This window comes from Amphiura filiformis, chromosome 3 (assembly GCF_039555335.1).
Source record: "Amphiura filiformis chromosome 3, Afil_fr2py, whole genome shotgun sequence".
Classification (NCBI taxonomy): domain Eukaryota; kingdom Metazoa; phylum Echinodermata; class Ophiuroidea; order Amphilepidida; family Amphiuridae; genus Amphiura; species Amphiura filiformis.
In genome coordinates this window covers 66,470,294-66,498,066 of record NC_092630.1, presented here as the reverse complement: position 1 = coordinate 66,498,066, position 27,773 = coordinate 66,470,294, and the positions used below count along the sequence as shown (strand labels likewise).

The 27,773-nt window shown below is 35.6% G+C and overlaps 2 protein-coding genes across 2 annotated transcripts; both read right to left on the bottom strand.

Moving 5' to 3' along the window:
• Window positions 1–262: 262 nt before the first annotated feature.
• LOC140148995 (uncharacterized) lies at window positions 263–10,147 on the bottom strand. The gene is made up of 4 exons (XM_072171128.1): window positions 9,767–10,147; window positions 5,048–5,380; window positions 3,721–4,037; window positions 263–3,241 (listed from the first exon to the last, which is right to left on the bottom strand). The coding sequence occupies exons 1-4, from the start codon at window positions 9,806–9,808 to the stop codon at window positions 1,381–1,383; spliced, it is 2,553 nt and encodes an 850-aa protein (XP_072027229.1). The 5' UTR covers window positions 9,809–10,147; the 3' UTR covers window positions 263–1,380.
• A 2,341-nt stretch (window positions 10,148–12,488) lies between these two features.
• On the bottom strand, window positions 12,489–27,362 carry LOC140148994 (inhibitor of growth protein 3-like). Its single transcript, XM_072171127.1, is given in 12 exon segments — window positions 12,489–14,148; window positions 14,782–15,079; window positions 15,697–15,866; window positions 16,826–17,106; window positions 18,088–18,108; window positions 18,111–18,137; window positions 19,004–19,103; window positions 19,769–19,834; window positions 20,131–20,172; window positions 20,174–20,232; window positions 24,110–24,181; window positions 27,273–27,362. Coding segments are annotated over 12 exon segments (1,293 nt in total). The 5' UTR covers window positions 27,301–27,362; the 3' UTR covers window positions 12,489–14,019.
• Window positions 27,363–27,773: the final 411 nt, after the last annotated feature.

Sequence of the window (27,773 nt, the reverse complement as noted above, 5' to 3'; positions counted from 1 at the left end):
TATCATACAACCATCACAATTACAAATAGACCCTAATAAATAAACAAATAGGCCTACATTTGTTTAACACCAAAAGTAACACCAGTGCATATTACAATACTAAAACAAATCAAATCAAAAGACAATTCAATCAACCACTAGCAATCATATTCGACTTATATTTCCAATGTTTAGGAACAAATAATAATCTTTGTTGTCAATAATTTTTAAATTAACATTTTTTTCTTGGCCATGGTTTTAAAACCAAGGCCAAGAAAAAAAAATGTTTGGATTATCGTCAACAACTTTTTCTGGGGTACAATAGGGGCGGGCGTGCGAACCTTCTTTATCATGTTTATTTCCCGGGTCTAAAATGTGTGGAACTTACCAATAAAGCCTCAACCTCAAAATGTTTTTTTGGCAGAAAACGTTTAAATGTCGGGTTATAAAGGGTATAACGTTTTAATTAAATTAATAGCATTTAGAAAACATTTTTGAAGTTTGATGCAAACATTTAGTGTTGACAAAATATTTGCCAAAAATATTGCAAACATTTTGTCAACATTTTTAAAATGCTGTTGTAGTATTTTTCATACCAAACATTTTTAAAATGTGTTCATGACCACCCGACATTTATGTCAAAACGTTTCGACCAACACCAAGACACGTTTATAACGCGTTTATCAAGTTTTGAAACCATTCTTTTGTTTGCTGGGGATTTGTCATTTTTACATCACTTTTTTAAAATTTAAAACAAAATAAAAAATGTTTGAAAGGAACAAAATAGTTTCTGAGATTTAACAAATTTTGGTACGTCAATGACAATAAAACTTCTCAAAATTTGGTTCGAGCGGTGGAGCTAAGGACAACAAATTTTGTTGGCCTAATTGTATTAATTGAAATTATATATCCAGATTTGGGAACTGAAAGTAACACATAAATACAAATTATTTCAGACCGGTTTTAGCGTATAACTATAAGTGACATTTATCGGCCCCGAGTGAAAAACTCGTATCTTGACTGAAAATAAATTGATTGGTACGTGGTCAGGTACGTGGTCGGGGAAGATAAATAGCGCCATCGGTCAATCCAATGATGCGGGACTACTAAGTAGTCTACCTAGATGGCAGGACTGCTTCAAATAATTTGCAACACGAGAGAGAGAAACACATTCAAAACAAACATAACAAAGGAAAACCTGATCTGCTGTGTACGTTTTTAAGAATAAACCTTTGCACGAATAGAGATACAATTCTTTAACTTAAGTGCACAATCGTAATCATGTTACCAAAATGTTGACCCGTTTTGGCATTAATCATAATTTCCCTTCATTTGACTCTCAAACGCCAAACGGCAAGAACATTCAACATTTAATACTATTTAAGCTTATACATGTATATACTAACACATACCATATGACGATCGGTAATTTGTATGAAAATCCGACGTAGACGGAAACTTTGGTACTGGTCTAATCACAGTATGCGAGCTTCCATCAGTCCGTGAAAAGGAAGGAGGCGGATTATATTGGTTTCTTGACGGAGAGGCTGACGTGTAAGTGGGAAAGTGTCCATGTGGTAATGTAGCTGGCGTTGAAGCGCTCATCCGATATGAATGCAGCTGATGGTCGTAAAACGAAGCAGTCGCTTGATGAGGAAGATAATGATCACTTCTACCAACTTCATGGTGCTGTAAATGGCCAAAAGATTGAGGAGATTTAGCAAGTAACCAACTAGCAGGAGACCGAGTACCGGAGTCTTCAGAAAACGGCGACGCAGGTGAAGAGCATGGCATGTGATCGGCAATTTTGCGAGATTCGGCCAGAATTTCGGACACTTGATTACGACGATTTTCTTCACTGGCTGAGGATGACGAGCTGTACAAATAAGTATCATACGGTATCCAATCATTACGATGCGATTCTGAAACCATAGGATTGGGTGCCAAATGTGGCGTAGATTTACACTGTTCAGGCTGCTGCGGACTTATTGTCACATTTGGTGGGTTTCTTTGTTGAACAGGAGAAGAGTGATGCGCCGCTGCAGGATCCGAGAAAGAACGGTTACGAAATGATTCAGTATGTAGACGCTGCTGTGGCTGATAAATAAGAGCCTCGTGATGTGCATAAGTGTGTGGAGTCCCATCATCTCTGTTCTCACTTGGGTCCGTGTCTACTGGAGAATACTGACGAGCAGGACGAGTAGAGAAATGGCGCTGCTCTAGTCTTGGCAACGGATGGACATTCTGGCTCATTCGAATAGGACCATACGTTTCAGATGTCTTGTGCGCTTCTTCTTTATGATCATGCCTTATTCCGCTAACTTTTGACCCACAATGTTTGTCATTCACTAAAGTTGAGGGTTTCGTATTTGAACTAGGATCAGGGTGATAAGATTTAGGAACAGTATTTGTGTCTTCAAAATCCGACCAATCGCTCATCGAACTTGTCGATGTTGAAGAAGGTGATTTAGTAGATGATTCAGGCTCAGGGGAAGACAAAATATCAATGCTAAACGGACTTTCCAAGGCATCAGTTGCTGATGTCTCATCTATGAGCAAATCGGGAACACCTTCAAACACTGACACCAACTCTTGGCCGGCGTTACCATTACGTAATATTGCAGGCAGTGTGCGATCAGATTCGGGGACAGCTGTTGCAAGACGGTTAGGAGGTCCACTTCTATCAATCTCACCACCAGGTATTCGTCGACGACGTTTCCTTGGATTATCTTCATCACTATCGGAAGAAGTATCACTATTAGGGTACATGCGTTGTTTTCGCCTTCTCTTTTTAACAGGTAAACATCGTTGGGAAAGCACCTGTGAAGCAGCATCTGCCTGTTCTAGTTCCTGTGTCTCCACTAGCTGATTGGCGTCTACATCGAGGCCTGCTGATTGACCTATTGCTAAACCAAATCGAAATAGAGCCTTTGAGAGTTCGTTCTTTTCTGTATCGGGTATTTGGGTGCAGACCTGATTTGGTGGCGGGCTCGTAACTCTAGTTTCTGGTCTCAAACGACCTTCTGTAGATCGTCCTGTGTTATTAACAGGAATACGAGAAGTATGTCCATTACTGTTAGATACATAATGCTGTGTGTAGGAATTTGTGTTTGGTACAGGTGATGTGACGATGCTGGGAGTATGAGAAGCATTGTACGAATGATTTGATGGTGCTGGACTTGGGGTGGTCACACAAGTCGTGGGTGTTTTTAGATCGCGAGGTTCAGTGCTCACCGATTGCTTGCTTGAAGAATGTCCTTTGCTGCAGACAAAAATGAAATAAGAAATATAACATTAAATATTTAACATCGTGAAATGCCTTCAATACTGAGAGTATTAGTCAGTGATATCCGACGAAATATAATACACAAATGCAAAGTCTGTCCCTAAACAGATACCAATTGACGTTGCTATATTTGTGCTTTGTTATCGAATTTTACACTATCTTGGTCCACACAGTTAGTGGATATGTTGACTAACGGGAAATTCATATCGCAAGTCCACCACCCCAGTTGGTATATACTAGTGCGGATCTTGATGTTCTCAAGGCATAATCGCTGCTATGTTAGTATTACATTTTAAGAATCATTTTCATTTCAAAACATGTTATTCCATATCATAAGATATCATATCATAAGATAAATAGTACACATCAGGCGCACCTGATACAGGAAAAACTACACTATCGCCATAATTGCTCGATATTAGAAGACGAACTGATAAAAAACAATTTCAACGTACCCGTATGAATAGTCGTGGTGACTCTGGTGCACTTGTCCACGGTTGTCGTTTTGAGTAATCGCAGGTCTGGTTGTTGATGGAAACGTCGCCGAACTAGTTATACTTGATGTTGAGCCGTTTGTCTGTTGAGGTGAATCGGTTACAGGAGGTATTGAACCTGTTATGTGATGATGCGTCTTTTGTGCGTCAGGTGTGGGTACACCTGGTGAATGTTCGTTCATTGGCCCGGCATCTGGATTGCTGTTGGCAGGTGATTTACCATCGTTGTCTTCACGTTGTGTACGCCGTGTCTTTGCTCTTCGGTTCTGGAACCAAATCTGTGTGAATTAAAAACACAATAAAACATAATAACATGGAAGAAAGAGATAAGAGGAGGTACAAGAAATATTCAGATGGCTCGATTAATTTAGGTATTTTGAAAACCCAAAAATCTTGATTCAAGCTATCTTGTTGGTAAGCGCTCCATCAACAATTTGCGAATAAAACAGTATAGAACAAAACTATGTTCCCATTATTTTGCAATGTATAGCAAATTAGTCAATTTCTCGGACTTCCACTGTGTGGTTCAACCATATGACAAATATTGTTCTTTCCCCACCCCTTCAGCCCCCCCACACTTTTAAAGCCTTGTCAGCCTTTTAAAACCCACAAATTACGAAAATTTCAACTTTATGCGGCAATGTTACGCAAAATGTTTTGATTTCACCCCTGAAATTCACTTTGCCGAAAGATGACGACAGATTTTGCAGGTGGACTATATGTTATTGTGCACGACATGTTATGTAGGTTAAGGGGGTACTACACCCCTGTGGTAAATTCGTGACTATTTTAGCATTTTTCTCAAAAATAATAACACACTGGTAACAAAAGTTATGTATATTATTGGGGCAAGGAATCCAATTACTACACTGAAATTTCAGTGACTCAAGACAAGCGGTTCAGTATATATGATAGGAAATGAGGTACATTCTAGCGGTACCTCTTTTCTTATCATAAATAACGAACTGCTTGTCTTGGGTCACTGAAATTCCAGTGTAGTAATTGATTCCTTGCCCCTATAATATACGTAACTTTGTTATCACTGTGTTATTAGTTTTTGAGAAAAATGAAAAATAGACACAAATTTATCGAGGGTGTAGTACCCCTTAAACCATGTAAACATACACTATTTCATAAATTATGTGTGTGTTCAATATAGGATCGGCTTTAAGAAAACATTTCCTAGGTAATATTCGCGTGAACCATTTGAAGAACTACAATTTAAGTGCACATACTTAGAACAAGATCTCTGTAATTGTAACCATTTGCATTATATCACTTCCCTTACCTGGATTCTTTCCTCATCAATATCAAGTCTTTCAGCAATCTTCTTTCTCAATGGTGCATCTGGATAACGATTCTCTTCGAAGATCCTTGCCAGAGCGTCTAATTGTGCTACATTGAAAATGGTTCGATTTCTCTTGTATCTGCTACCACCACCATAGCGGGATTTAGACCTTTTGGTTTGAGAGTTTTTCTTGGATCCGTTGGTTTGTTGGTGATTCGAAGCAGGTGCGTCTGCATAGGGTCCTGAAGCCGTCTGGCCTCTTGATTCGTCCAGACTTCCCGAGTGTACGTGTGTTGATGTCCATTTGGAATCCTGGGGATTATAGGGTGTAGGCTGCAATGTAAGGAGAGTGAAATAGATAGTTTGTGATTTTTTTTCGTTTATTGTTTGTAAAAGAACAGGCACATTTTCTTATATATTTATAGATGCGTACATACGGTATCCCATTTCGGGGTTTGGTCCAGGAGTTTACTGATAATGTGACGGTGCCTCGCATACATTTTTTATAAATAAAAATACTGACCCAACCTAAATAGAACGTTTTATTTTCCAATCAGAAAATAATAAAACAGGTCTTTCAAAATCAATACTTGTTGACCATTTTCAACAAACAAGGGAAGAAAGAGGTTTACGCATCATACACTGGACCATGCCAACATTTAAACATTACCAACTAGCGCACGAGATCAACAAATTTTCAACACTTTTTATCCATTGTCAAAAAAAAATAGAACTGATTCTTCAAAAACAACGTTTCACTTTCTTTTCCAATTATATACATAAAATTTAAAGTTGGTTTTCAAATCTACCTTTCTTTTTTTCTTTTTTTTTGAGACTGTCAACAAAATCGAGCAATTTTTATTTTCGCCCCCTGTGGAGCCAAAATTCGGCCTATGACGTCACAATGTTACCTATTTGTCCATAGGTCCATAATCATACGTCGTAGATAGGTCAAACTATACTTTTTCTGAATTCTTATGACTAGATGAATACATTTTTGTTGTTTTTAACCAAGTCCGAGCAACTTTGAACTTGCCCACCGTTTATGTGCCTGTCAATTGCAATCACCCCCCCCCCCCCGGAACCCGGCAATAGCGGGGACCGTAGCCGGGACTTGTAATGTAATACATCTCGAAAGGGCCGGGGATCTAATGTAATACATCTCGAAAGGGCCGGGGATCTAATGTAATACATATCGAAAGGGCCGGGGATCTATCCAGGACGTTATAAAAGAATACTCTCAACTGTGCAGGGTCATAAAGCGGGGGAAACACCAATCTGTTCTATCTACTTATCAGGGGAATCCAGGCTCTTTGATATTATGATTGGAATCTCTGAATTCATACACGTTTCGTGATCTTTCCGAAGGTTGCCCCGGGGTTAGGGGCACTGGGCAGGGACTTACCCTGGATGTACAAGAAAAAATGCACAGCCCCGCCAGGACTTATAGTCCGGTGGCAGACCAAGGTAAGTTGGTTTTGCTAGTTAAAGTGTTTTTGTTTCTGGATTATTGTTCTGTGGGTGGTACAAAATGAGATTACGAGGGGTGTAAAATTGTCACCCCTGGGCAATTCGAGATATCCAAAGTCAAAGTTTATAGGCCTACAGGGGTCAAAATTATAAACTTGTCCAATTTTGTTTAAACATATGTCAAATTATTCCCCTTGTCATAAGGATTCAGAAAATATATAGTTTTACATATCTACGACTTATCGTTGTGGAGTTATGAGCAAAAAGGTCAAAGGTTAAATAGCGGACTCCACAGGGGTTGAAATTGAAAAATGCTCCAATTTTGATGAAAATGGTCTCAAATTGGTCTTTCTGTACCACAACTCGAATAATGAATAGTTTGGACTACCTAGAATGACCGCTTGCCTTGGTAACACGTCAAAATAGGTCATTGTCAATTGACATGTCGTACTGATGTTGACCTACTGGTACTTCTCTGAATGCTTACTTAGGCAACGAGTCATTACAGTTTGTTATAACTTTCTTTATTCGATTGAGATAACAGTGCCAACATTTTAAGACCATTTTCATCCTAATTGGAGCATTGTATCTCTTTCAGCCCCTGTGCTTCTTCAAAGTTAACCTTTGACCTTTTGGCTTATAACTCCGAAACGATAAGTTGGAGGTGGGTCAAACTATACTTTTTCTGAATCCTTAGGATCAGAGGAACATTTTGGTATATGGGTTTTTAAAAAAATTTGTGCAATTTTGAATTTTGACCCCTGTATAAACTTTGACCTTTGAAATCTTGAATTGCTCATGGGTATTCTACATCCCCCATAATCTCATTTTGTACCACATTTTGTACAAAGAAAAACACTTTAACTTTAACTGGTAAAACCATCTAACCAAATAAAACAATGGTTTGCAGCCGGACTAAATAGCCGGGACTGTTACATGTTTGTAACAGTTTCCAAAATTACATTCCCGTCTAAGTCCCCGGCTATCCCCGGGTCCGGGGGGGCAGGACTGCAACTTACAGCCGCATTAAAAGTTCAATATCTTTTTGCACAAAATATGGGTGCTGCTGTTAAAATGGTTCCCCATGCATAGTACTGTATCTCTGCACCCAAATACGGTAAATTTAACATGATTTGCACGATCATCTATTGTACAACTTCAAGGCTAGAAAAAAAATGAGGTTTAAAAAAAATATTTTCCATAGTCCGTATCATTATTCATTATGCCCCATCAAATCACTTATTTATTGTCAAGTGCACAGTTAGTTAGATATGAAAGCTGGAACAAATTACTATACACCCGATCCGTGAACAACACTATTCTTGTCAAAAGTTTGGCTACTTTGAGAAATTGGCAAAGTGCCAAAAACCATTCCCTGTACATTGTATAGTAATCAATGGGATTTTGAGATAACAAGAAATGGCGTAAGCAAAACGCTTTTTTGAAAAATAAAATTGACAAATAAGGTTTTCTCATCAATACACACATCCTATATCATTTTTCAGGAATTATGTGCATGAGCATGACACCGTAAGCTGCCGTAAATTTTATTGAAAAATATTTCCCAGTAACGTTCTAAAAACAGTAGTTTGTATGTCTAACAATCATTTCATACTCGGGTTGACAGCTAATTGTCGTGTCACTTGAAATATTGATCAGGGATCAATCATTTTGACGATGCATTTAATCCCATTACCCTTTCAATCATTCTGACAGAAGTTCTACAAAATAATGTACATAGTTTTGAACTTGACTCAGCGTCGTTGCCGTTCAGTAGGCTTTTGGTAAAATTTGCTTTACGATACCAAGGGCTACCAAGTGATAATTTATGTAATAGTTTAGTTGGAAGAAGGGACTATCGTGCACCCTCGGAAATCAACTTCTAATCGATGTCTGCCAAATTCAAAAATTCTCTCTAGGGGTCAAATATCAAACAACAGGCAAATGTCAAAATTGCTCAAAATTTGTCAAAAATTCAGAAAAAGTATACTTTGACTTATCTGTTACATATAAGCAGAAATGCTCCGACTTTGGGGCGTGGGACAGTATACCTACAAGACAAGACAAGGAATGGTATAAAAATTAAAATTGTTCGTTATGTGAAATGAACTCAAATAAGGAATAGTTCTCACTATCTAGGATGTTTCGTTAAAAGGCCCTATAGACTGCAATGGGGGTTGGCCTTTATTGTCGGATTTTAGCAATAACATTCTAGAAAGTGCAAATTATTCCTTATTTTTATAACGAACAATTTGAGACCATAATAATTGAAATCGGAGCACTTTTATTTTTTACCACTGTGTGGCCAGCCAAAAAACGGAACCTTCGTTATGGGCTTTGATAAAATCGGAGCAATTTCGAAATTTTAACCCTGTAATTATGAAAATTTGACCCATGTATTGTTGACCCATAGGGACATTTTTTGAATTTTTAAACATAGCTTTATATCGTCTTCTACCCATTTTTTCTGATTTCCGAGGGTGCACGTGACAATAGCTCCTTCTTCCTTCCTTCCAACTAAACTATAATGATTCCAATCCTAGGAACGAGCCATTTTCGAAATGGAGCAGTCTATTCATTTATCATGGTATCTATTCAACGAAAGCCTCAATAATTCAAACTTATACATGTTATAATAAGAAAAAAGACGATTATCCATAAGAAAACCCGGGAAGAAAACCAAGCAAACAATTTAAGAAATTAAGGTAATACACTATTTTAAAGTGTTGCGATTTGGTAGTTCACAACATCTTGCGAATGGTAATGAGCTTTGGCAAAAATTGCATTGCTCATTTCCTTGCGAGCGTGTAGAAGAATTCAAATATCACAGAAATAATTTTGTAGGTCCTGTGGTTCTTGAGTTATGTTGTAAAGAGGGCTGAAACAACAACACTTTTGTAAAATGTACATAATTCATTAACAACAATAAATTAAGCAGGTTTTCAAATTATATAATGTGTAGAATGAACTTTTGCAAAACATCAAGGTGTTATTTGTCAATAATTTATTGATCTAGAGAATGAAAATCGATTTTTTGGTTGCTTCGACCAACAACACCTCGTCTACCCTTAACAATATGTTTTAACACGAATAGGCTACTACAGGGAATTCGAATCTACTTTATGTGCAAAGAACGACTACCAATACCATGGCTATACCCACTTGTTAAAACAGTTTTAAACATTAATTAGCACCTCTTTAATTAATAACGTGTGTTCATAACAAAAAATATGCCACTCATAAACCTACCTGATTTGGAATCCGAGTTGTAATATCTCGCATCCGATTCATGCTTGCTGTAAAGCTGAGGATCTTTTAAAACAGTGTCCTTTCCATGGAGTTGGTGCCCTGGCGATGATCCCGATGAAGCACAAGACCAGCAACTCTTTTTGATCTGGCAGTGGTAACTTTAGGCCAGACTAGGTTTTGGGCGTTCTCTGAGGCGTTCGCAAAATGAATTCAACATACATTCAGCAGATAAAGAATACCTCTAGATAAAGCATACATGCACACAAAGTTTGTTTGAAATAGCTCCTTTAGGTGTGTAGTTATGGTGCGTTTCCTTCCGTGTTGAAACTAATACCTAAATTGTTATCTAACCAAGAAACTAACCCCAGTCATCAGTCAATAGGCTATTTGAGGATAATCTCTTAACATGACAATGTTATTGTCATTCTTCACAAGTTGACGTTCAATGCTTCTAGTGTTATGTAAATGAGATTAGTAGTTAACAAGTTAATTATACTCAGACAGGAGGTCAGTGGTCAATGGTCAAGTTATTGACCCGTGAATTTCATGGAACATGCAATTACCATAATTCAAACTCATCATCAGGTTTGCGCTGCATACATTTTCGTAATTAATTTTCGATATTTTCAAACGGTGACATATGAATGTGGAAACTGACAGTAGGCCAAAAGTGTATTCTATTGATTGGAAATTAAACTTAAACTTACTTCGTTTTAGGTATTATGGTCTCAGCTTCTGCTGGTTCCTTAAAGCCAAACCAGTCTATATAGGCCTACTAAAGAACTATAATATTAATAGGCCTAATAAAAAGTAATATAATTGCCTAAAGAGAGAAATAACACTCGAGGCTATTTGGAGCGAATACGATCGTAAATTATGAAAATATTATTCATAAAGTTATTTTTCATTGCAAATTCTTTTTTAATTCAATTCAAATTGTATTTATACACGGAAAGGCCCAGATATGCCCTTAAAGGGTCTTCCCTGGGGCCGCGTTTTACAGACAAATAATAGACAAAAACAGAAAAAAAACCACCAAAATACAATATCAAATTACAAACATATATACATAAGCAGCAGGAGAAAATAAATAATGCAGTAAAATGTAAATCATAATTACTGAATAACAGTCTTTTGAAGGAAGCGTGACAAAGACTACGCTAAGGAAAGAGAATATCATTATTTCTGGGATTGCGCGTGAGGTCGTATTTATTTATATATTATTACATATATTTTCGGGAAGTATAATAATTGTTGTAACTTTATACATAAATTCACCAAGATAGGTATTTGTAATCTTATCAAGAAATGATCATAACCTGATACTCGGCGGATCATTATTTACATTATTTCAATATAATTTATAGAATCAAAGTTAAAATACTCGGTCAGAGTTTATTTAAAATATTAATTATTAGAATGTTTTTATAATGTCCGAACTATACAATAAATACTCAAAATCACACCTAAATTTCTCGAGAAGTTGAATTGGAGCAGAGATTTCTCATCTTCTCCAATCGGTTGTATACTAATTTAATTCAAATGATTTTAAAAAAACAGTATAATAATGAATGCAATATGTATCAATTAAAAATGAATTTGAACTAAAAATTAACTTAATACCTTGTTTCTATCACAACACTAGAGATGCGCTATAGGTAACTTTCACCTTGAATTGCTAAGGATTCCTTAAAAATCGACAATAGCAGTATGAAGCATAAAATATGTGAAAATAAACATTTACATCTCATTGCAAAAAATTTTAATTCGAATAATGCTCTCCATTTTTAATTGGTTAAAATACTACGGCATTCAACATTGTTATATCTTCTTTCAGATTTGTTTTTATTATTACATGATAACAGCTTATAAATGTCTAGTGAATCTTTCAGTATTCCAGCAGTATATTCAATTTCATTATTACCTAAGCACCTGGGCCTAATATGTTCCCCTTGGGCACCATGTAAGTGTTGCCTTTTTAACCCTTAAAAAATCAGTAGGAAGGCTAAATAAAATAATCAAATAAAGAGTATTTTTCATGTTACCAGTCATACTTTATTTCTTATCATGTACATCTCACGTGATACAAACAATATGTGACCTGATAGCTTCGGTGGATACATACTTGCATTTCTTTTGAAGGGGATGGTACAAATTTATTTCCTGTTATTAAAAACTTGGCTTTTCAATAACTCAATAGACCCTATGCAAACACTAGTCATCAGAAAACTCCAAAATGATGGATTCTATAGAGCAATGGGTCAGGCATGATTCGAACGGTGTTTAAACCATGGAGGTATATAAATATATAAATACCTCAATGTTTAAACTGACCTTTTCTGGTAAATCCCATAAGCCTTTGCAGGTAGACCCAAGATGTCTCATTTGGCATCACTCCTATGTGCATATTGTTTTAATAGCGAACACTGTTACTGCCCATTTCAAAGATGTGATTATGGTGAAGTGTGCAGTAACAATGTGCGCATCGGTGTGACAACATCACAGGTCTACCCGCTAAGGCTTATTGGATTTACCTAAAAGGTCAATTGTCATTCTGAACTACCCATGGCCTGTTAGGCCAACATGGCTACCATTTCATTTACTACTATTCTGGTTGATTTCATAAATTAGTTAAAATTCAATTTGGATAACTCGGATATAGGCCCTAGCCAACAAATTTGTATTTTTTAAGTATTCATACTAGACGCTATAGCAAAGACTTATTTTTGTATAGTTATTTATTCAATTTATAGACAAGCATAATTAATACAAAAAAGTAAAATTACATAATTCAACAAGTATTAAATGTTTAGACCAGTAGCAAGTATGTGGATTTGTAACTGTTAACTGTAGTATATGTAGCAAAGCATGCAAAGTAAATGTTATGCTTTGTCCTTTTTCCCACTCATTGACCAAATATTGAAATTTCCAGTTAAATCCATGTACAGGTAAGATGAATATGCTTGACTGGCTTTATGACATGCACTTTAGTTGTGTCATTCAAAGTGTAAAGTACAATACTCATACATTTGCATTTAGTTTTTAGTCGTCTTTACAACAGGAGTATGCAATCACAGCAGCAGGTGCAGCAATTGCATGGAGCTGACCAGTAGGTACATGTAGATCGGTAGTAAGGTATGCAATCATACATTAAAGTTTGTTAAGCTTATATAAGGTGGAAATTATTCGGCTTTTTTTACTGGGTACATCAATATAGTCCCAACTCATGCTCGCTTAAATTCACAAAAGCTTGCGCCAGTCACGCATTACACAATGCACACCTAGCGTAAGCACTGCGCCCAGCAGCGTGCAAGCCATTCTATATCAATACACAGTGTTACAAGTCTCATTTTTTTTTGTCTTATATAAGCCGAAAAAAATTTAAAAGTGTGCAATATTTTCAGAAATTGTATTCCAATCTACGCTATATTAACACACATGCTGTTTGACATGACAATAAATGTAGAAGATGAGGCCATGATCTCAAGATTAATAAGCATCATAACACCACTAGGATATAGCAAATTGCTTCTCACAGAGAGTATGTAATGTGTGCAATAAACTCCCACAGCTGTCATTCATGTCCAATCCACCAACATCTCCAAGCATAGCAATGATGAGTTTCATATTGACAAGTACAGTTTCTCCTGGTTTTCAACACAGACCAGATCATTTGGACATCCATATAAACCTTGCTCTCACATCATATTACCACTCCAAGCCATTGTATTCAGTACTATTGCATTATGTTTTTGTGTGAATAGGGATGGGCATTATAAGTCTAACATAGCCTTCCATTTGCAGTGCCCAACTCTACAGGTAAACAGGTACAGGTAAATAAGGTAGGCGGCACATTTTGACCAACATTTAAAGCAATTACCATTGCCAAAGTTTTGATACACTGCAATATCTGAAGCAAATATCTGATTTGAGGAGACCAAAACTCTGTGAAAACTACTAGTACTGTGAAGAGTTCAACCTACACACAAAAATCAAAACAAACACAACATTCCTCCAGTCAAATGTCAAATGGTTAACTTGTCACAAGTTGTTAACTCTTATTTCATAGAAATTGTACTCCAAAATACAGTCATTCATCAGAAGTTTCTGCATTTAGCCTCTTGGTTAAAACTGCCATCGATAAATCCATCCCCAAATGCAGAGAAACCAAAAATGTCTGTGATTTTGTAATGATCTTTTTGACACTTATATCATTTCAGTTCAGTTTTCCTATTGTTTCTATTGTGCATCCATCATCTTTTTGACATTGGATCTTTCTTTTCTCTTCTTTTCATTGCTGCTGCACACTGTGGACAGTACCATTTACCTTTAGGGGGATTTGTAATGCCAACACAGCCATAATGGAACCACTCAATTGGACACTGAGGAGAAAAGGGAAAGAAAACATGAGAAAAGTTTGAGTATTGAACATAGAAAAGAGTTACATTGTAGTATCAGTAGAATTGCAGATGACAAATGCATATTGAAGATGAATCTTTTTTAACACATTATGTCAAGCCTCTATGCACTTTACAGAGACTAATATCAAGACCATTTGCAACATAACATACTAACATTTTATACAATAACAGGACAAACAGTATATAGAGCCTATCGAATAAACCTACTGGAACAGTATAACAATTGAAATGGCAGCCATGTTGGTGGATAGTTCGAAGTGTCAGAGCGACAGGTCTCTAGTTTTATATTTGTTAGGAAGCCTGCTTATACTAACAGTTACTGCACTTTGCATACATATACTTATAGGTGTAACATTGCTATTGAGTTATCAACCTCGGCTGGCTGGCACTGGCAGCATTAACCAACTTTCTAGTGTGTGTAAAATGCGAAAACTGATTCCGTCTGCAACTTGTGGTTCATGACCACAATATTATAAGTCAGCAGTCCTAGCCCTATCAGGCTTGAAGCCTTTTTTTTTATCATTGTGGTCCTGGAGCACAAGTTGCACACAAAATTAGTCACTTGTTGTGTAAAACTAATTTCCAAATACTTACATTAGCATTATCACAGCCAACCATTTCACCATAGGATACTTGGTTACATAAGCAATAGCGAGGTTCATTGGGGTCATAGGTCCATTCCACACTTGTTGATGCACTACTGTCTTCTGCTGTAGCACCACCAGGTTGAAGCTCTCCTTCTGTCTGAGCACTGTCTTGTGATGGTGCCACTTGTTGGCTTGGAGTCTCTTGCTGTCGTTGCTGCTGCTGCTGCTGTTGTGCTGCATTAGCCTGTTGCTGAGCTGCCTTTTCTTGAGCAGCTTGAGCTATTGCTGCAGCTTTTAGTGTTTGTCTGAAAAACAAAAGAGGAATTCAAGATGTTCTCATTTTTGCTGCTTTCATATTGAACAAAGATCAAGGTCACTGTCTTGTCTTAATTGGAGCTGAACTTCCACTTTTAAAAAATAGGGCCTAACTTCAATGTCAATGTACTGATAAAACAAACATGATATCACCAAAGAGTGTCAAGTATGTGATCTCGGCGTCCCCAACTCAGTCCCATAAAGGCCAAAAATTAAGAATTACTTTACTGGGAAAAGTGTGCGCTATTAATGTTTAAATGTGCCCAAATGTGGTTAATTCTGGACTCAAACAGGTGACATGGAAGAAGCATATCACAGATTTTGTTGTGCCATTTTGCCAATTTTGTTGATATGTAGTATGGTTATTCCTCCCCGTACTGTTGATAGACATGGCCATAGGGACCGTTGTGTACAGGCAACACATGATGTACTGACGGTCCATGATTTCTGGGGACCTGCCCCTTCCCGGGCTATGCCCACTGGGTCTGCACATTTTGAGTTTGAAGCTGACATTGATAGAAATGGTGAGGCTTATCATCATGCAACAACAGCATCATTTTGATTTTGATCTGGACAAATTATGCTACACATGAACTACTGCTCTTACCTTCTTGATCTTTGGTTTCTTGATGTTTCTGAATTTGATGACCCTGACCCTGCACTACCACTATTGGAACCTTGGCTGAATTCTCTGCCACCTATATTTAAACTAAATCCATGGGATTTTAAAGCTTCGTAGCTGGCTTTTAAGCTTGCTGTTCTCCTGCCTTGCTGCATCTGCAATGAAATGTCACCCAATTAAACATGACTATGATTTCAATTATGAATAAATTAAGACATACATGCAGTGCTGAGAATTTTGCTGCCAAACTCCATTTCTTATTGAATATCTATCATTACCATAGTAAGATGATGCTTGCAATAATGATATGGCTTCATGAAAGTATCATGCATGTTCTTAAAGAATGTCTTAACTGTATAAATGTTCTTACAACAAAATATGAAACAAAATACTCCTGATACAAAATAACTGAAAGTCACAAAACAAATACCTTTTGATATACTGGGCATTTGCCTCACAGCTAAGAATAGGGTTCCTGTTCATTTTTGCACCCACAATGCATCATTTTCATCATGCTGGATACATGATTCAACTGTCCATAGGTACCTTTAATGGATCGGATAGTGACCTTTGCACAGCATTTTTGTGGGACCTGAGAGCACATCAGACACATCAAATTGCATTGTGTATACGAGGAATGTCTTTCCAACATCAAATAATTTTGACTTTTTGAACTTCGCGATATAATAGAAATTATATGGAAATTATTAAAAATTGATATTTTTGACATTTAACAGTCTTTGAAGTAAACTTATAAATCTAATGATATGTACCTAAGTGTACAACGTAGCTGAGAGGAAAAGCTGACTATCATTTGAAAATTTTTACTTTTCGTATTGAAGCATTTTCTGTATAGACATTGGACACATAACTTTATGTATTTGCCATGCATCGTGCATCCACTTGTATACACAGTGCTCAAAGGTATAAACATTTTGTGGAATCAACCCCAGATCATGTTTGTTTGAATCAAAATAACTGTCTAATTGTCTTAAGTTACTTAAAGCAAATTTGAAGACAATTTGAGCGTAAAACACCCTATCCCATAGTCTTATCCTTACCCTCTGCTTAGGATCTGTAATTTATTAATTCAAATTAGCAGTTGTTTTCTCACCTGTAGTGTATTTGACACAGCCTGTGCAGCTGCCATTGCTATGGCATTGCTACCAGCACCCACACGTCCTAAGCTGTATGACAAAGCAGGCTGTGTTGGAGTATGCTCTCGACTCTCTACAGCAGCACCTGGCCTAGATGTTATGCTAGCCACGGTAGATGTTGTGGTGCCACGATAACTTGGTATCTCTTGAGCAGCTTCTGTTGCTAAGGTCGATAGCAGGTCATCCGGTGTGTGAGCCTTGCTAGGAATGTGATTTTCTATGGATTGTAATTTGCGTTCTGTAGGTTTAAACAAAGTGGGGAAAATTGGAATAAAAATACAAAGTTTGAAATCGAGCACATTGATAGTTTATTATGACATGGTATTATCAAATTCATAAACATTCACAGAGTTACTGGATGCCAGTTACTTGATGATAAAGATCCATTTTATGATGATAGTCATGATAAAATATATGTTCTGTTTATTTTTTCTTTAACCAGGGGTTGCTCATTCGGAGGATCCTATGTTCTTTCATGAGACTTCAGATTCCCTCAAATAAATGTTTAAATGTTAAATCTATTTAAATATGTGTGTAATGATGAGTAAGGTTTCTTTCTACCAAGATGGGAGAACTTAAGGAATATGTGACCATCCATCTCAAACCGCTCGTAAAAGTCGGCAAATTGTATTTCGAGTTACAGTCCAAAATGTGCATAAAGCTTGTATTCATAATGTACCTAATAATTGTCCTACAAGTTTCTCATTTCAGTCCAGTCAAATACCAATCTTTAATCCTATTATTGAAGAGGATAATAAGCATATACTTCTATTAAATAGCTTTAGTATTTGTTTGTTTTGGCTAAATCCTGTTCAAGTGGTGGGTTAACCAACAATTAACAATGAGAGGACATTCCTGAACCTCGTTGACTTGGGGATGATTTGAAGTGACCGCCAATTATGACCATTTGATATTTAATACCAGCAATGTAGAAAAAGAGATATATTGTAGCACCAAAATAATGTACCTTTTTACTGAAGGAGCAAATTTTAACAAGCGAATAACTCCGCTTCTGGATATCGTTTGAAGTCAAATGATATATCATTGTAAAGCTTATATATATTTTCTAAACACGGAAGAAAACAAAATTGACCAGGGGCCGACTTTACGAGCGTTTCGATGTGGATGGTCACATATGTGAATGAAAACACAGATTTGTTACATGCAAGATTATTTATCAACATAAAACAAAAGCAATGACAATCTTATATATACATACTTTCTCCTTTTACAGGAACTACTTTGGTGGTTGATCAAGCTGTAATGACCCTGGAAAGAAATGAAATATAATGTGGCAGATGATAAGTTTGGACAGTTTACTTCAAAATGATTAGGCTATTGAAATGGGTTATCATGTTGCTCTCATTTGGGTCAAATTGGGAAGGAAACAGTTTCCAACACCGTCATTTAACAATACATGATCAAATTCACACATAACTTAAATTAGTTTCACATATTATGTATAATTATGCAGTACCGTACTAGACCTCTTTTGAATTTTTATTATGGAATGTAATAGAATACCCCAGTAGTAGAAAAGTTCTTCATCAAAGGTTATGATTTTGGTGATATAAGTGAGAAAATGGAGGTATTGTATCAGATGTGCAGTTGCTTACAAGCAGGAGTTGTAAAGTATGCCAACTGACTTCATTCCAAAAATATGAGGCAAATCTACAAAATCCTTAATATAAATATATGAGAACTATTATATTTATATGTATTACCTCAGGTGGATTCACAGAATTAGAGAAGGAAAACTCTGTACCACTACGTACAATAACGCCGTCAGCTATGGGGAGAAAATTGGGGATATTTAGATATGCCTGTATCACGATGGCAATCGAGTCCTGGCTCTCCTTCTCTAATTCTGTGGGTGGATTACACTATCACAATGCATATCGATCACAACTCTCCTTTGTGAAATAATGCAACATAATTTACAATGCGCTAAAGGACTTAGATGTATCAAAAAATTCATCCCGATCATAACACTGAGAGTTTCCAACATGGTGTATAATTGGCAAAACACATGGTATAAAATGTTTGAAAACATATTTCCCATGGTTGAATAAGCTTGTATAATTTCTTAGATCTATTTGTGTTTGTTTGTCTGTTCTAGTTTTTTCATTCAACACGTCGTCTTTCAAGAAGTTCTGTGATGCCAGCATTATCTGCTTCTAATTCCATCTTAAATTTGCTAAGTTCCTGGTCAAGCTTACGTAGATATCTATCAATCTGTAACACAAACAAAAACAAAGCTATGTCAGGCAACTTTGAATTATGAGAAGGGTGACTGGAATTACATCATGATTTAAGAACATGTATCCTAGGTCTAGACAATAGGTGCCATTAGGGGCCATTTTGGTTCATACATGATTGTTATTCACGTGTTGTAATACTTTGATACAAAAATATATTAATTCATAATTTTTTAAGGTTTTAGTTTATAACTTGAGCATACAATATAATTCTTTTGTAAAATCGATGGAATATGACAGTGATTGTTGAGGTATTATATGCTTGATAGAATTAGACTGTCTGACCAGCTAGTATGCTCTTCCGCCATCAGTGTGATCATCAATCTATGGTGATCATTCACTTTATCCATGAGGGAAAACCAACTGGCATACCGCAAAGGCGGAGGAGATTAAAGCTATAGTTGTTGAACACACATGCGTTAGTATTACATATCATAAGTCTTTTAGAGGTTTCTGTGATGCAAATATAAACTTCTCAGTACAAAATATATTGTTTCTACCACAAGCCTTCTCTGTGATCACACTTTTTAAATTTAATCTTAAATCTGCAATTCCACTTACTTCCCTTAATTATAATTTGATGGGCATTTACATAACAGGAACATGGATAGCTTTTCCCTAATCCCCAAATGGTCAACTTACCAAGTCATACATTTGATTAGCTACTTGAACTTTTTCATCACAATCATCTAATATCCTGTAGTAATCCTGAAAGAAAAGAATAAATGTGTTTAATTGATAATGATCTATGCAACTATAAGAATTTGAAGCTAATATACAGTCAGTCAGCTACTCAGCTTCTTCATTTACGCTTGAAGTGGCATTGTGTTATTAAACTGTTTGATAAAATGCAAAGTTGTAAATTGTTTCATTCTTGTCATTTTCAAAACATTCTTAGTTTCTAGTTTCAATTGAAGTAATAATTGAAAATAGTCATAAACACTTATCTACTGCATATAATTGTCACACCACATATAATTTTAGGTAATTAATTGTTAACTTACTTTGCGTATAGCTTCAAATTCCTTTTTGTCTTTGCTCTGGTTTTGCTTTCTTGGCTGCTTCAAAAAACTTCTTTACTTTGTCATCCACAGTGTCCATATCATCTGTAATAAAAAACAAAGAAATGAATACATTGATAATGTAAATAATAGGTACAAATCAAACACTTTTGCCTTGGTGGACATTATTGCTTGCCTTTGTGTTCAGGGGTTATTTTAGGGAGAAAAGGACACAACATGTTTTAGTTACTTTTCTCTCAATGTCTGTGCAGGCTGCTTGTGGGTACTTGGTGGGGGGGGATAAAACACACAAAATAATAGTTTGCCATATCTACTGAGTCTAGATTGTATGCTAAAACCTCTGAACTGTCAAATGTGCAATTATATTGTGTAGGATAGGGTTGTTGAACTCAGACCCGTGATTCTAGAATAAGATGACTTCTCAGATATAGCAAGCTATATATTTTGTGTTTTATTTTGTCAAGATGGATAATTGGAGACAATTTTCTTAGAGACTTTTTTTTCTTTTTTTTTCTGTTAGTTAGGACACTTATATTGTTTTACCATATGCAATACATACCACATTTTATTTTAGCAGATGTATTACTTGTTTTAATGTGAAGGTGTGGGACAAGGCAAGGTGGGTATATATGGTTATTAATTTTATGTTGGAAGGTATTAAATGTTTTATTTTATTTTGTTTTATTTTATAGTGTAGGCTATTTTATTTCAAGCTATTATGTTTTAGATAGTTTGATTGTGCGAATCACTAGCTGACAGTTTAATATCCATTGTTGCATGCGAATTTATTTTATTAGATGCATTATTTGTTTTAAAATGCAGGTGTGAGAGGAGGCAAGGCGGTATAAATGGTTACTATTTTTTTTACGTTGGAAGGTATTAAATGTATAATTTTAGTTTGTTTTATTTTATGGAGTAGGCTATTTTATTTGAAGCCTAGTAAAGCACATTACACATTACGGTGGTGTCATTTGCAATAGCGACTTATGCATGCTTATGTAACTTTTTCTGTCATACCTAAATAGCTGTATAAAATGTATAAACAGATTTTGAAAGTGCATACTTATGATTCAATTCTTGTTGTCAATTTTTGTACAGCTTGATGATAGTATACATGTATGCATGGTTCACTGATGTCAAGTTAACGGCTTTGTTAAAAACAATAATGCAAAAACGAATACAAATTCTGCAAATTTACATAAAAATGCATACAGTGCCCACAATTTCATTAAATACAATCTGTGTTAAATGTTAATCAGAAAAGATAATGTTAGAGTTATTTAGAAGGGTAGGTTTTCATAAACTGTAAATCCCTTTAATTGACTTGTCATTATTTTTACTTAGCTGCAGCTTGAAGTAGACACCTTCCCCAGACTTTTTGACAAAAGTGGTGGTGGTGGGGGGGGGTATGTGCACTTTGTTTTAAAATGTTAATCAGAATGCAAAATGCATAAAAACTCAGCAAAGTGCCTACAATTTCATAAAATTACAATCTCTGTAAAATATAAAGCAAAAAAGAAAATGTTTGGATTTATTTAGAAGGATAGATTTTCATTACAAATTTCAATGTATTTAACTGAATTGTAATTTTGTAACAAGCTGCATCTTGATGAAAGTACACAGCTGGTTTACTGGTACCGGTATCAAGTTATGGTATTATGTTTTTACAATTAACATGGTCCAATTTTTTACATTTTCTTATATTGAGGCCTATTATTACAACCATTAAAACAATGTTTCCTAATTTGAGTTGTATTGCTCCAATAGTTTTGATAAGAAGCGAAGACATGTATAACAATGCCCTATAGGATAGTACACCCAGTGTGGTTAACACAAATCAATACATGTACGTTCTTGTTCACAACTTTTACACGAAAAACGTCTTTTGTTGGGGGGATAAGACCTTATACAAACTCTGCAAAGTTGCATAAATTACACAATGCCCCACACCTGTTGCGCATCCGCTCATCCCGAGGCTTTCTTAAAATCCAAAGTACATGGTTGACTTTTTTACTTGGACTTTGGCGATCAGTGAATTCTAAAATAAGAATTGTTTAGTATTGAAGGGAGCCATTATAATAGCCATTAAGATATTTTGCATTAAAAAATGTAAGCCAACGTACATACTTGACTTTTACTGTCACTTATTAGGCTTTAAAAAAAATGTTTGGTTGCCCTCAACCGACCGACCAAAAAAATTGGAAATCTTGGGTCGGGTTTTTTTTTCAAACACTTTTTTAGAAGAAACCTTAAGGACTTTTATATATTGTTATTCACTCATTTTATTTATTAAATGCATATTTGATTGAAAACAAGAAGTATTTCCATTTAAATCCAGTCCTCCAAAACACACATAATTTTTTTACCATAAAATGTCCTCCAAAACACGCATAATTTTTTTACCATAAAATGATCAAGTATTTGTCAATACTACTATACTAGCCTTTTCAAAATGGAGGAAAAATCCAGGAAGAGTCCATGAAAAAAAAAAAAAGATCGACCTACCGACCCTCCAAATTTTTGTCTCGGAAGGGCAACCAATCATTTTATTTTTTTTGGCCTTATATAAACTTTTATAACCATTGCTAGTATTTTGATGTAATAAACATCAGTTAACATTAAGGGATGGGATATGAGCGTTTGGACAGTATTTATTCTGGGACATTAGAGCACATCAGACATATCGAATTGCATTCTGAATACGAAGAATGTCCTTCTGATATCAAATAATTTTGATTTTTTTGAAATTCGCAATGTAATACACATTTTATAGCAAATGATTAAAAATTGATATTTTTGATATTTAACAGTACTTCGAAGTAAACTTTATAAATCTGATGATTTATACTTGAAGTGTATGTAGGTGGGATGAAAAGCAGACGATCAATTGAAAATTTTGACCTTTCGTATTGAAGATATGGATTTTTCCCCAAAACACACAAAAAAGGTCTTTTGGGGAAAAACATACATATCTTCAATATGAAAGTTCAAAATTTTCAATTGATCGTCAGCTTTTCCTCCCAGCTACATACACTTTAAGAATATATCATTAGATTTATAAAATTTAATTCGATAACTGTTATATATAAAAATGTGAAAATATCAAATTTTAATAATTTGTCATAAAATTTGTATTATATTGTGAATTTCAAAAATGAAAATTATTTGATATCAAAAGACATTCTTTGTATTCAGAATGCAATTCGATATGTCTGATGTGCTCTCATGTCCCACAAAAAAATACTGTCGAAATGCTCAAAACGCTCATTCCAGATCCCTTAAACTGAGTTAAACTGAATGCGTTCATCATGATTTTAAATAACATATTTTTATTTATCAAAAATCGACAATGGCATAGTCTACATCGAAAGTGCCCAGCTGTCAACAAAACTACGCCATATGTGATATCATATGTGATATGAGTGCCTTGAACTGATATCACAAATTAAAAAAAAAATACTGTATTTGATATCAGAAAAATATTTCTCGTATTCAGAATGCAATTTGGTGTGTCAGATGTGCTCTTAGGTCCCACAAATATACTGTGCAAATGCCGCTATCCGAGCCCTTAATATTTTCACCTTTGATCACATGATGATGAGTTTTAGCTTAGTTTTATTAAGTTCACCTTCGAACTAATAAAAAAAATTAAAAAAAAAAAATACCGTATTTGATATCAGAAAAATATTCCTCCTATTCAGAATGCAATTTGGTGTGTCAGATGTGCTCTTAGGTCCCACAAATATACTGTGCAAATGCCGCTATCCGAGCCCTTAATATTTTCACCTTTCATCACATGATGATGAGTTTTCAAAATCAACTGCAGATTACATTTTATAAAGGGAAGGATAGGATCAGACTTCAAACGAAACTACATGTAGTTTTGTTTAATATACACACTTAGGACATCACCAATCTTTTGGTTTGTTCCTTTTAAGTGTGCATGGTGTTGTCTACTTACTTTGCACCTGAAGGTCCATTTCTCTCATCTCTGTAAACCTCTCTCGAAAATCCATTGGAAGTTGCTCTATCACTGCAATGTTCAAATAACATTAAAACACTATTTAGTAATTTGACAAATGGTGTATTTTAGTAGGAATTGGCATACTGGAAACTTTTGGGCCTCATCTGCTCAACTGTTGGCCATTGGTCTAAAGTTGGTCTACTTTCAAGATTTCAGGGGTTAAATACCCATCCCGATTTATTTTGAGCCACAAGGCTAAAGTTGATTCCTTTTAGGGGCAAACTTTCTATTAAAATTGCTCCCATAATTTAATTTCCCTTAGCCCATGTCTATTTTGAGCCCCGCTATGCATTTAATCTGACCCCTAGTCTAATTCCATCCATAAAGGCATCATTCACAAAAGCCAAATGAGGAGGACTATAATACCTCTGACCCTAAAATCTGTATACACATAACAAGTTAGACCAGGTTAAACTTCAGATCTGGTCTATTTAAACTATGGATATAATTCCTAAGGAGCAGATCCTGTTTTAAAGGGCAAATACATTTAACTTAATAATAATATTAATAATGGCTGCCGTTTGATGGGTGCTATGAGTAAAGAATGAAAAGAATTGATTAAAGGGATCCCTCCCTCCATAGTTAGACCAGGTCTAAATTTAGACCTGGCGCACCGCTCGCCCAAACTTAATTTCTAATTCTAGTGGATTTTCCACTCGCCATAGACACTAAATATCGTCGATCACTCCAAAATTGAATCTGACCAATTTACAACTTTCAATGCACCTTACATTTGATTTATCATAATAATCCCTGAAAACGAAAGAAAGGGTATGCAGTACATTAAGGGGTACTACACCCCTTGCCATTTTTGTGCCTATTTTTGCATTTTTCTCAAAAATTATAGCACATTGGTGACAAGTAAGATATGTATAGGGGCAAGGACTGCAACTTCTGCACTGAAAATTCAGCAACTCAAGGCAAGTAGTTATTGATTTATTGATCAAATATTGGTTTTCCCTCATTTTTGACTGTAACTCCACAATTGTTGTATGTGCTGAAATAAAATTTCCAGTGCAGTGGTTGTAGTCCTTGCCCCTATAATATACATATCTTACTTGTCACCAATGCGCTATAATTTTTGAGAAAAATGCAAAAATAGGCACAAAATTGGGCAGGGGTGTAGTACCCCCTTAATGTACAATTAATTGATACAAATGATCTTTTACGCTAGACCTCAGCAGTAGAGAGCGATTCGACCAGGCACTTACTCGAGAACTTCGAATTTGCACACGATAGAAGTTAGATGCTAGAGTGCGTTGGTATCGTTTTTTCGGTCGGACAGCGGTGCAATTTTTTACACCGGAGGTTATTTATTCTGTTAATGTTGAAATTTGGATGAAAGTTATTTCGATGAGTCTACTGTATCCTATGAGCAAGATTTGCCTATTTGAAACAGTCTAAAATTTTGCTGAAGTGTAATTTTAGCAATATTTTTGATGCAATCGCCTGTCGTGATAGACTATGTTTACTTCTGAACTTTCATTGCTTTACACAGTGTCATGTTTCAGCGAATCTGACTAGATTTTGAATGCAATGGTCTCGAGCCTAGAATGTGAAGCTATCGGTGAGCAAATTCTTGGCTAGACTTCTCAAGCAACCAGACACTAGAGAGTGATTCGACCACTCACCTAGCATCTTGCTAGCGAGTGATTCACCACTCGCCTTTAAAATCTAGACGGCAAGGCCTGCAACAAATTCCCACCAGCATAGCCATAGTGAAATAGACACGAAGGATGCGACGGTGGGATGTTTCACAAACCATAAGTCGCAAAACGCGAAATCGGAACCATATTGACATTTTTTTAAATAAGCTTTAATATTAAAAGGGCATTTCGTGATCCACAGCCTCATCCCCCACTTTTCTCAAAAAAAGTTGAGATTTTTATATCACTGGAAACCTCTGGCTACATAATGTTTATGTACAAAATATTTCTTGCAGATTAATTCGTTTAGCAAAGATATCGTGAAATTTTAATTTCGTTCTGGTGCACCAGAACGAAATTACAACGCATTGTCTATGCATGGAGCAGTGTAATACACATAATCATGCATAACTCGCGAACGCAAAATCGGAATCAACTGAAATTTTGGAAATAAATAGGTTTTTTTTGTGGATATCTAATGAAAAATGACATAAATAGAGGATGCTAGGATCACGAAATACTCCTTTAATAATTGTTATCTACTGAAAAATGTCATAAAAAGAGGATGCTAGGATCACGAAATACTCCTTCAATAAGTCGAGCTTATTCGAATGGATGTACTGTACATGCATGACAATACATATAGGTATCCTAGGTGAATTCAAATTTGCCATCAAATTGCATCGTTTTATATATCAAATTAAAGCCCTTGAATAAACTAAGCCAAAACTGAAAACCTTTTTTTCATAGCACTTTCCGTAGCAAAGTTACATCTTGTCAAAGATTGACTTTCATCAAAAAGATTCAGCTAGCAAAATTCCCCAAAGCGGCATTTCGGGGTGTTTCTAGATCTTAGTCTCATGGCGATGGCAGCTTTTTTTAATGGAACTGCTATCAAAATCCTCTAAAATTCCATGTGCTGACTTGATTATCACCATAAAAATCATATATTTGGGTCAAGTGAAGTATAGAAAACATATTTATGTAGGTTTCCTTCACCCACCTATTCTCGAAAAAAGTTCAAATTTCTATGTAAATATGCATTGTGTTGGGGCCCGGTCTCGGCGAATTCGCTGACTAGTAAATGTGTTAACTAAGGTTTGCCTAGGTTACCTACAATACAGTGCAGTGCAGTGGTATGCATGTATGTATGTTAGTAGTCCTGCCAGCAAGACTTCAGTCTTTATCATAAACATAATGACATCTACGGACCTGACGATCTAGGTATGACGAGTTACAGTTACTGGAACTAGTATGTATGTAATGTATGTTTTATCAGTTATGTATTGTCTGATTGTACATCATTCATGTCATGATGATGGTAATGATTGTATTTTGCACGACGTTTATATTGCAAATTTTAACGTTTAAGTCACCAAATGTAACAGATTGTAAATATTATTTACTGGTCCATTTACTGTAGAACACAAAAACAAGTATAGAATATTACTTACTTTCCAAATAATCTTCTAAATACAACATTTTTGATTAGTTTTGGGTCACAGATTCTTCGAAATACGATAAAAGTCAAGACAGCAGAACAGTCTGTGGATTTATTATAAACTAGGTTATTGCGAGAGATTTGAATATTAATGAGAAACGTCACAGAACAGTTTGTCGATTTATTATAAACTAGTCTCTATGAATTGTTGGAAAAACCGATTTGATTATTTATCTGGTTTTATATTATTGTTCTTTTTTATTATTATTTGGATGTGGCTGTTAAAAATAAAACGAAGCGAAATATTTGTCATAATGATTTTGATGACGTCATCTTATTAATGCGAGTTTACGTCGTTATACTCGCTGGAATATAAGTGGAATTGGTCGACCCGAAATCATAAATTGGGCGCTCTATTGGGAGATGTCGAGTTCAGTTTTCATCCCAGATATTGCATCTCCTCCAGCATCCGGCTCTTTGCTGACGATTGTGTATTGTATCGGTCCTATCAAGA